General features: G+C 31.8%; 1 protein-coding gene across 1 annotated transcript in view; it reads left to right on the forward strand.

Moving 5' to 3' along the window:
• LOC106476026 (transcription factor Dp-1-like) overlaps nt 1–9,994 on the forward strand; it is a 92,887-nt gene extending 82,893 nt beyond the window's left edge. Inside the window, exons 11-12 of the mRNA XM_022381167.1 lie at nt 2,840–2,912; nt 5,713–9,994. Of these exons, the coding sequence (XP_022236875.1) occupies nt 2,840–2,912; nt 5,713–5,911 (272 nt within the window). The 3' untranslated portion in view covers nt 5,912–9,994. The remainder of the gene's footprint in view (nt 1–2,839; nt 2,913–5,712) is intronic.
• Nucleotides 9,995–12,108: the final 2,114 nt, after the last annotated feature.

Below are 12,108 nucleotides of genomic sequence, written 5' to 3' on the forward strand. Positions count from 1 at the left end.
TTTTAATTAGACATAATCACTTTGGTAGTTCCAGCTGGATGTTAGCTTCACAACTTTTAAGCTTTTTTTTATTTATCATAAATTTATTTTTTAGTTGATTCTGGCTAAGATAGTTCTGTCAATAACTTTTTTCTTTAAGAAACAGTGTAAAAAAAATAATCTTGACGTAATGCTAAATAAGATGTTGCTTCATAATTTTGAATGATATTAAAATCAAAAAAGTTGCATTTGTAAACAAGGGCTGTTTAAGTAATATACTACCACACATGTGCATCAGCAGTGAATCATTGATGACTAACACATGGTTTGAGAAGCCAGATAGCCAAAGATATATCTATAGGAGCAGTAAGGTGAGATCACAAATAGATATGCTTCTAGTGCTGAAAACAATAGAAATGTGTGAAGGACTGTAAAGTGATTCTGAGTGACATGATAACTTTGCAGCACAAGCTCGTAGTAACAACAGTTGTGCTGGAAAAGTGGAAAAAGAAAGACCTATGTTCAAATGAAACATGTATTAAAGGATGGAAGCTGAAGGGAGCACATGCAAAATATTTGGAAAGGAAAAAACCAGTTGGACCATTGAAAACAGCAGAAAAGAGAGAAACAATGTACAAGAAGAATGGATAACTGTATCAGAGAAGGTATGTGGAAGGGTAGCATTTGGGAATAGAAAAAATAGGGAAGAATGGTGGTGGAGGAATGTAGTATAGGAAACAGAAGAAAGAGGCAAGAAAGCAATGTGAATTGCAACCATCACAGAGAATTAAAAAAGAGTTTACAAAATCGAAAAAGGAGGCATGGAAGATGGTGAGCAATGTTATAAAAGAGGCATTGGATTAACTGTATGAGGAGCTGGAAGATAATGTAGTCACAGCTATGAAGAAAGTGTTTAAATTAGCTGAAAGCATAAACCAGTCAAAAGAGGTCTAAGTCTGTTTACTATTTATAAATGATAAGGATGGAAAATTGCAAATAACTGCAGTTGAAGTAACAAAGAGTCATTTGAAGCACAATTACCAAACTATACACCAAATGTCAGTGCTGAGCCAGATGTGTCCATTGAGGAAGTGAGGAGAGAAATTGGTAAAGCAAAGGTGTATAAGGCTGTTGGACCAGATGAGATTATAACAGATATGGTGAAGGAATCAGCTGGGTGTCTAAATGGATCCAAACGGTGTGGAATGAGAGGAAGATAATCGAGGCATAGAGAGCTTCTATATTAGTGCTCATTTTCAAGAAGAAAGTCAATATCCATGAATGTGGAAATTATAGGGTGTAAAACTCTTAGCACACACAATGAAAGTGATGGAGAGAATCATTGATAAAAGATTGCGAAGAATAGTGGAACCACAGCTAGGGGAAAAGCAGTTTGGTTACCAAAAGGGTAAAGGCACAGTTGATGTTTCATTTATTGTGAGGCAAGTAATGGAAAGGCAATTGGAGTATCAACATGGGCTTTTCTGGATCTGGAGAATGCATATAAAAAGGTGATTAGGACATTGATCCCACTATCCTGGATTACATAAGTAAGCAGTTGGATATGGAAAAATACAAGAAACTGATGTATGCAGATGATATGGTATTAAGAGTGTACTCAGAGGAGGAGCTGGAGGAAATGGTGTGTAGATGGAACAAAGCACTGAGCAGTGTTGGAATAAAGATCAGCAGATTAAAAACAGATGAGATGGTAGTGTTGTCAGCCGTGAATCGAACTGAACTGAATATAGACAATAAAGAATTTCAATACCTGGGAGGCTGACCAGAGGAGAACAGTGAGCTGCACAGAAAGATACAAGCCAGGTTACAAAGTGCAAGGGGTTGTGGCAGAGGATTGTAGGGATGGTATTTGATAGCTATTGAAGTGAGAAGAGCCTTTTGTACAAAATCATGATCAGGCCAGCCCTACTATTTGGCACAGATACTCTGATAGTGAAGGAGTGTCATCTGAAAAGGTTGGAAGGGACAGAAATGAGGTGGTTGAGATGCATTAGACGTGTGACTTTAACAGATTACAAGCCAAGTGCAGAAACTAGACAGGAAGTGAAGGTTTGTAATATCAGAGATAAGGTGCAGGAATTATGATTGGAGTGTGGTGTGTGAAAATAAATGATGGGTGAGGATAGTTTGATGAAATGGGCAACAAAGGGGAAAGTGAAAGATAGGCTGCAGAAAGGAAGAGGTGGAAGGATTGTATTAAAGAGGACAGTAGTCGAGTAACCACAGTGTAGTCAACAATAGATTTCAATGGAGAAGGATCACAAGACGTCCAACTCCATATGAAGGAATTGAGGGGAGAAGAAGAATGATTAGACATGATAAATCATAATTTAAAAAATTCAACAAAAATATTCTGATGACTCTTGATAAAATGTAAACTGATGTTCTAATTCAAGTGATGAACAAGAGAAGTTGAAAAAGAATGTGTCAAAATACTAAAACCTATATTGTATTCAGTAAACAGTACTAACTTTGCCTAATAAATAATTAAGTAAAATGTTGTAAATGTTACAGAAGTTAGATTTTTATATGTTGTTTAATTATGAATCTTTTTTTAATAATTGCTTATAATACCAAATGTCAAACAACTATAGATCAGAGAGAGAATTTTCCTTTTTTAACATAAAACACAAAAAGTCTGACACCATTCAACAGTTTTTGTTTTTTCTTTTCTGGTTTTGATATTAATTGCTGCAGAACACTTGAAGAGGTATAAGACTGTGGAAAAACTATCAGGTGGACAAATATTAGACTGATAATATTCATAGATAGAAGTATATATGTAACTAGATTTTACATTTCAGGACATTTAAAAAAATAGTTTTATTTTTTATTTAAGAAATGTACAGAGGGAATGAATACTTTCTTTCTGGAATGGATATGGATGACAGACTACATGTTAGCAGAACAGGGTAAGAAGATATTTCAGAATGTAGGAATTTAATGATTAAATTTGAACAATAAGCTCTGAATAGTATTTCTTATCAATCCATAAAAAAAGTGTGGTAATACCTAAATATTGAAAACAAAAACTTTATTTAATGTAATATGCAATTTATATATAGATATTCAAAAAGTGATGGGACAGGAATGGGTCACATTTTGCCACTGGGGCCCTATTTTAAGTGAGAGTGGGCCTAATTTTTATGCTGGTCACAACCTTGAATTTACTGCCACTTCTTCTTAGCAGCACCAAGTTTAGTGAGATTTTGAGGTCTGTCCGTATTGTCTCTTGGATAGCATTGTGAAACATTATTTCTGTATGCTATAACATCATGCACAGGTTATGATAATTCTGGAAAGTCATGTAATATTTTAAACAAATTTTTCAGTACTCGAAATCCTGTAATATTAATTACTTTTATCAGGAGGTCCTGGAAACGTCTAACCATAGTGTTTCCACATCCCCCATCTTTATTTACAGAAAGTTGTACTATTATACTTATCTCAGTTTCATGGAAGATTATCTTTAGATCGTAAAGTGACTTGACAGCATTGATCAACAACATGTTTTGAATTATGTACCTCCATTAGCAACTGAACAAGTGTCATGTGACCATTTTTGGGATGATATTGTTAGCATAAAATATGTTCGAGACTCATTTGTCAAATATCTAAAGTCACAAAATTGTTGATAGGATATGGATGTTTTAAATTTTCTTAGTTCCATATTTATAATAAACACCTCAAAAATAACAAACAATGTTTCTGGCATAAGTTCCTCCTTAGTTATTTCCTAAATCTTTCAATAGAGAGAGAGAGAAATGAAATTCCAAATAGCAAGGGTATAATAGACTGAGATTATAAGCTAACCACCATGTATGAAACAGTCAGATATTTACCATTAAAGACAGCCAATCAAGGTATATCTCACTAGATCACCAGTTATTTAAATTGATCAACCAAAGTTGATATACTTCGAGTGATATTTTTCGGGCTCCATTACCATATATTTCAAAGATTATCAGGTGTGAAAATCAGTAGTATGATGTATGTCATTAATATTATTTTTCTTTGTGTTCTTATGAGTTGTTTGTTTTTTGTTGTTTTTTTTGTCTAAAATAAACAGTTTCATTATTTTACTTGTAATCATCATTCCCTGTGGTGACTGATACACATGACAGCACTTTTGAAAAAATATAAGATAATTCTTAATAATTATTGTTTAAATGTGTGCACGAGTTATTTTACAATAAAACTTAGTCTAAACACCATATTGAAATATAAAAGTTTTATTGACACACACATTGTTTCCAGTTCTTTGAAAAGTTCTTTTTTAGGTGAAGTTGAAGCAGTTCTGACAGAAAATGTTAAGAAATAATAGAATGCAAATGTGTGGAAAAAACTACAAGATATAGAACATTAGTATTGTGCATAAAAATATGAGAGTGGTCTCAGTAACAATATGAGTGGGATTCTCTGCTTGGTTGGTATGGTGATGTATGCTTAGCAGTCCAATTGGGTACAAGGTAACTTGTTGTCCTATTGGCAAATTTAAAGAATATGTTCAATATATATTATTTGTTTTTGGTTACATGGTGGAGGAATTTTTAAGCATGGTATTTGGGAACAAGACTCAAAGCTTTATCATTTGTTTTTAAACTGAAGTTGAGAAAAGTTTAAGTATTTTTAGGGGACAGTAATACATAAAGAATTCTTTAGCATTATGTTCAGTAGTACTTGGTCATTTATAATTTATTTTAACAGCTTGTTTCATATTCCTTTTTTTTTTCTTGCTTGATTAGGTGTTTTTTTCACCAGCTTAAGTGTACAGCTGTTACAGAATTTTTCATCTTATAAATCATTAGTTATTTTAGTTTTTGTAGAGTTTGCATTCTTGTAAATTCAGTAAATTAGATCCTTTGGAATGACAAGTTGGTCCAGGAATGTTTTTCTCATTGGCTTCTGCCAACCATGATTTAATCAATGTAACTGTTACAAATAAATCAGATTCAAACATGCTGACATAATACCATTCCACCGTTTTTCATGATGGAACTACACAGTCATACCCACCACTTTAAGTTGTCATCAAGTTTTGACTCATCCATCCAAAGAAAACGGTGTGTAGTGGTATTCATTGCTTCACGTGGTGGTTTGTTCCCATGGTTATCCACCCAAGTTGCACCATGAAAGAGCCATCACCTTACATCCACGTCTCTCGTGATGACTCTATGGAGTACAGCCCATCCAGAAAGTCCAGCAGCATGAAGCTTGTGTTTACACTGTGGTTGGCTTGCCTGTAGTCCTGATCTCTTATTTAAGTCTTTTGTGATTAATTTAATACCTCAATATCAGAAGTGGATTTTGTGAGAGTAAATAGGCAAAAATGTCTTCAACTCATGCCACCATTACTATTCAATAGCAGTTCCTCTTTAAGGCTTTGTAAGCTCTCTTTTTCTTTTCTGTTTTTTCCTTATGGTATATTGACTCCAGTTAGCTAGTGTCCCCAAACCTTTACTGCTATAGTGATAATGCATATTGTAATTTCTAAAGTAAGAGTATTTTGGTGTTCTTCCTTCAATGAAAATGATTTTTTTTCCTCGTGACATTAGGTCTGTAATAAATTAAGTCAGACTCATAGCATGCCATTGAATTACTAGCCTAACCAGTTTTGTACAGGTCAACTGACTCATTGAGCTAACTTTAATTCCATTGCAAAACTAATACCATACAGGTTTTTAAATCAATTCAACACATTTCCTCTACTAGTACAAGAAGCGAGGCATCAAGTTCTTCTGATCCAGCCGATATGGAAGTTGCTATGGCAACAGCTAAAGCACAAGGCCTCTCTAGACAATCCAGCATTGGATCTCCTCTAGATTTTCCATCTCGTCCAAACACCAGCACACCCTCTGAGGGCTATTCTGGTAGTGACTCTGAAGCTTCCAGTCCAGGAGACAGAAAATGACCATCATGCATACAACATTATTGTCATAAATATATTTTACCAAAGTGCCCTACTAGCCCTGAGTAGCTGCAAGAATGCCAGTCATGTGGATTTAAGACCCTGCATGCATTTTAACAGAAAGTAAAACTTTTGTGATTGGTTAGTTAAGGCTGTTTGTTTATTTCAAATGTAACTTTAAAAAAAAAATCTTACCTTCTTTGTTGACATCTGACTGAAGGCTTTATGATTGTCCATTCAAATGTTTGTCTTAAATCCACTGGACAGTACAAATGTTCATGTCAGAAGATAAAAGTGAGAGACTATTGTTGCATCAAGTCTCAGACTTCCATATGAATTTTGGTGTTTTAGAATGAGTGGCAAAATTTGGTTTTATTTGAGTATGTTAAGTTTTTGTAAAAATGCAACAACATTCAACATTTTGCTAGCTTCGTTGTTTTGTAACTTAGGTTGTCTTGAATAATATGATACTAGTAATAGTTGTTCAAATTGTATGGAATATGTTTTAGTGGAAAGAAATGTTGAACTGATTTTATGGAGAATGTATGGATGTGTTTCTTTTCTCTGAGTAAGACTGATGGTTTTAGATATTGTATTCTAGCATTCATGATTTAAAATGTTTATTGTTATCATTTGGGATGTTTAGTAATAAATTCAGTCCTCATGTTTGCTATGTTTTTATGTTATAAACAATAACATTTTAGTAAATAGTTTAGATTTCTTTATACAACTATGTTTAGACAAGATTTTAGATCATATTAGATTTGCATGGTATTCATTGCTAAATTTATAAAAAGTTTTCTAATTAATTATATAGGTAATGATGTATTGCCTGGTTTTGGTGTTTTATCATTAAACAGTTTCAAGATTAAAAAAATATTATAAACACTACAAGAAAAATGACCGAAATGATTAGAATCTATAATTTCTAGTGTGTTCAAAAAGTTGAAGAAGAATTTTATTTTTAGTTTGTTATAATAATCAAAAGGTTGTTTACATAAAAACTGTAGGAAAACAATAATTTAGACTAGTTTTAAGATTTCGTCTCTTTCAAAGTAATTTACTTAGGTTCAAAATTTGATTCTTAATGATTTACAGTTGTAAATAATAACATAGATTGATTAATTACACAGCAGTTGTTAAATCATTTTGTATCTTAAAACCTTATAGCATTTACTGGATTGTTCTGTGAAATATTAACTGAAAAATATAAATAACCTTATTATCCAGAATGTGTAGTGCAATTAGAACTAGATATAACTGGAGTACATTAAGGGTATACATAGTGTATGAATATGTGGAAATTACATGAGATTGGGGGTGTTACATAATTAAGAACATGTAGTGTATTCGTCATTCCTTTCAGAACTAGAATATTTGTATATCTGAGAATAGAATGGTATAAAACAGATGTCAGTACTGAAGTATATAATCAACATTACAGCCATCAGAACTGAAAACTTTTGTGTATGCTGTACAACAGTAAGGTTTGTATAGTTGTTAGTTTGGAAATGGAATAGTATATGAGCCAGAATTATAGGGTTTTAGAGGCAGTATACACGTTAATCTGCAAAATGGTGTCATTGATTATCTGATCTAAGATGATGTGCAAATCCTAAGAATTATCACAAATATCCAAAGGGTTATGATTTGATAGTTTATTACATATTGGTAGTAACTTAAATGTGAGGATTGAAGTTTGATTGTTTAAAAGCACATTTGTCTGAGCCATAAATGTACTTTTCAAAAAAGGGATAAGTAGATAATATAGAGGTAGGGTATCAGACGTTGATTGTGCCATATGCATGCATACTGTTGATAAACTTGGTAATCCAATATGCTCAATTTAATTGGTCAAGGATGCATATTGAAATAGACACATTAAAAATTTATACTGTTGTAATGTAAGCTGCATATGAGTGGTTGAATATTATTTGTGAATCCTCTAGACCACACTTTGATAGCAGTGAAAAATTAATAATGTTTATAACCTCATATGTGTTGCTTGTAATCATTTTTCTACTAAAATACTTCACTTGTAATTGAAGTGAAAGATACGAGACAGTGGGTGGAACAGCCTAGTCAGTAATAAAAAATTAAAATATGAAAACAGTCATTTGGACATTTTGTTTTAAAATTATTTTACTTTACTGTGTTTTGCTTTGTTCTTTATGTTTAGAAGAAACATAAAAAAACTCAAATCAAAACTTCAAATATTCATGTTTTCCCCTTGTTTTTAACTGAGAAACTATAAAGCATTTAAGATTTTTATTTAACCAGTCTCCTTTTAAAAAGGAATAGCCTGCTACATGTACCTGACATAATCTTTTTAAGCACCTCTGCATAAAGCTTAACTGGTTTATACTTTACTCAGAATGATATATCAGGCCTTCAGTGAAATTCATACCCGTGATCTTCTTTTTTATTGTCTACATACATTTACAGGTAATAATTTTTTTTATTCTTTAAGTTTACATTAAGAGATGATGTAACTTGTGCAGTTCTAATGCATTATTAACAAAAACTTTATGATAGATTCTATAATCCAGGTCATAAATAAAACTCTTGGACCATCCCCTACACAAACTTTACAGGTAACCAAAGTTTTTATCTGAAGTCCTGTTACTCTACGGGACTTTTTTAAAATAAAGGTGTAAGTACAATAAACTTTGAAGGTACTAGCCTTAAGCTTTCTTTAGTGAAAATATTTACTGTTTTGATAATCTAATAAAGGATAATTTTAGATTCTTTATTCTAAACGTTTTAGTAATTGTTATTCTCATCTTATTAATGAAACTTTGTTGATTTGAATTTACCAAGGAATGCTTTTATGTCCATACTTTTATAAAAAAGAACCATTAAAAGAAAAATTAATTTCAATTGCTATTCTAGAAGTACTTTTTATTCGAACCCCATAAACCAGCTGTTACTTTTTGCTACTGATTTATTATAAATGTTTTCTTGTACTCCACATTTACTTTAGTGTGTTACTTTAATGATGGCTGGCATATATGTATAATCCATATATATGTATATGTTTGCATGTTGAATAATATTCAACATTAACTAGAGAAAACTACTTTGTGGATATATTGGAAACAATTTTTATTTAGTTCTTCATAGTTGAACAATTTATCTTTCCAGGACAATATGGCTGATTAATTTTAGCAGACATTTGATACGCTAACCATATTTCTCACGGACTTCGTATGTCATTTTATAGTGGCTTTGATAACCCAAAGAAGAGAGGAGAAGTCCATAAAAAAACAATGTCTGTATGATAAACACATTGTAAAAGAATACCTGTACATTTTTTTGTCTCTTGATAATTGTGAGACCTGTAATGAATGTTCTATGTTTTAGTGCTAAATAGAAAGGTTATCACTGGCAATAAGATAGAACTAATTATAACTAAAGGACCAATGGCCACCTTAATGTTGTGGAAACTGCTGTGATGACATGTATAATTAGCCTTATCCAAACTAAATTTATAACTTGTATACACTAAAAATATTACCTTACTGAACTGTGATGCACTCAAGTGACAAGTTGTTGTCTGAATGGTGTAAATTCCTTAAAGACCTGTATATTGTTTATTTTTAAAAACCTGTTATCATCAATGCTAGTTTTGTGTAGTTTTGTTCTTTGAAATCTTTTACTCTGTTGTGACTGTTTCACTATTGTACATAAACACAAAACATGTTCTTTTGCATCAATGTGTGAATTATTTTGGAAATTGGTGAGAACATTTGTGCTTTTATGTAAGACTGCATACAATTTGAAGTAGGTTTGGGAATGACAGGATATTTTTTATGTATCACAGCCTTTATTCAATCATTATCTAATTAGCATGTGTCCATTTGATTTTTCAGAGGTGCTTCAATTTACTCCTTTGTAATTGTTGTAATTAAGTTATCCTTTTGGGGTTAAACTTGTATAGATCAATGGTATATTCTGTAAATAGGGCAGTTCTATGCTTTCCATTCCTATAGTTATTGTTATATATCACAACAGTGTCTGCTCTGCATATATATGTGATTGATCAAAGATAGACAATGAAACATTAAAATAGTTTATGAATTCCAACTTGTCTATTATATTTTGGTTCCATAGCCACATACTGAAATTGGAGAAATAAGTTTATGAATATATTTAACTAAGTAATTATTTTAAACTTCAAAATATTTACTCAATTTTATAGATTCACATATACTGTCGTACACAATATAATCCAGTAACTCTTGGTGTTTCTTTCCTAATGTGGAGTTTTCTATTAAAAAAGAAGAAGAAACTAGTACTTGTGTGTGAACCCAGTGATTCATGTTTTATGTCCCGTTGCCACATAAATGTGCTCTGCATTTTAGGGCTGTGGGTGTATTATAAGAGGAATGGTCAAATCTCTCAGTTTGATTAGAGTAGTCTGAGAATTGGCAGATTGTGCTGTTGAATAGCTTCTTTTCCCGTAGTCTATCAGTTCAAAATTATGATTGGCTAACACAGATAGGTCTTGTGTAGATTAGCAATTTCTGAAACAAACAAAGAAAGAAAATAAAAATCTGTATTTCTTTATAAGGAGAGATAATACAGCTAGAAGTTGAAATATTTCTTTTAAATATGTGTTTTCTTTTCTTACAGCTAATGTGTAATTAGGAATTAAAACCGGTTTTCGACATTTGTGGTAGGCACAGGGCAGATAGCCCATTTTGTAACCTTGTGCTCAACAACAAACAAAAGTATTCTGAATACGTGGGATAAACGGCCAGATTAGATCCCCCTCAAAGAAAAGGCAACCCACCACCACAAGGGATTTCTCTGGAGCTTTGAGCTGAATAATAGGACTCCCACTTTTATAGCGTGTCTACTCCTGAATATGCAGAGTACCTTCAGTAACGTTATATTTGAAACCGCAGTCCAACATACTGACCACTAGCCCAGCCCAGATTTTATTATAGAAACTAATATGATTATATTTCTAATGTTTATAACCTAATATATAACTTAAATATATATATATATATATAACTAATAATTCTTTATTACTAAAGTATACAACATTCAAACAGTTTAATACAAAATTTAAATTCCGACAATGTCACTTACCTCACAAAGGAATATGGGAGAAATTAAACGATTCTTTTGGAAGAACCACCTATCAAAGAATAATAGTAGACCATTTTCATTCATGAAAAGACTACTGTGGACCCTTAAAACAGAGAGTAGTATGGTCAATAGAGAGGTCATTCCGAAAGCCGATGATTTAGGGTTATTTCGATGCATCTCAATGAATGAAGGTGAGCACAAGTTCTAAAACGAAAATAAAATAAATATTAATAAAAATATAACATGATGAAATTAATATAGAGTATAACCATGTTGGTACCATACTGAGCACTTATATTTACTCGTCATTGCAAAAACAGTAATTTTAATTTGAGAGATCATCTTATAATACATCGTGCATCTGCTTCAACACTGCATCTTTCGGCTTTACATTGTCGTTAGTTTCACAAAATATTGAAACTAATGATTTGCATATATGTGTGATTCCACCCCCCTTTTGAAAATAACAATACTGTAGACGAATTCATCTGGTGTGTCAAATCAATTGGGAAATCTTCGAATAAGTTTTTCTTTCATCCGAACTTGACCAACTGTTCAGCATAATTGCTACACTTAAACCATCACATTCATGACCACATCTAGAATATTTCAAGCATGTTTTATTGCTACATTGTTTTGCTTTATATTTACAAGTTACCGTATTTTTCAGAATATAGGACGCACCCTTATTTTGAAAACAAGGTTTTGGGGGGGAAAAAGCTTCAGTAGCATTTGAAAGATTTTTATTGAACAAAAATTCAATTTGATACTTTAAAAATTAGTATATATTGTTCTAAACACAAGAGCTCAAAATAAGAAAATATCGTAAATAAAAAAAAAGGTTTACTGTTATTTAGTTTGGTTCAAAACCTTATGAAATCTTCATTGCTTTCACTGTAATTTATTTTTTTATTATTTAGAGAGCATTATAAATAGTTATATTTTTAAAAGAAAAAAAACTACTATAGTTATAAATAACACATTCAATTGAACTAAACTATGCATGCCTATTTAAATATATTTACTACATGGCTTGTGTATATCGTATATATATATATATATATACATACATATATATTATTCATACCTTCGGTGTATAG

The sequence above is a fragment of the Limulus polyphemus genome, unplaced genomic scaffold (assembly GCF_000517525.1).
Source record: "Limulus polyphemus unplaced genomic scaffold, Limulus_polyphemus-2.1.2 Scaffold152, whole genome shotgun sequence".
Classification (NCBI taxonomy): Eukaryota; Metazoa; Arthropoda; class Merostomata; order Xiphosura; family Limulidae; genus Limulus; species Limulus polyphemus.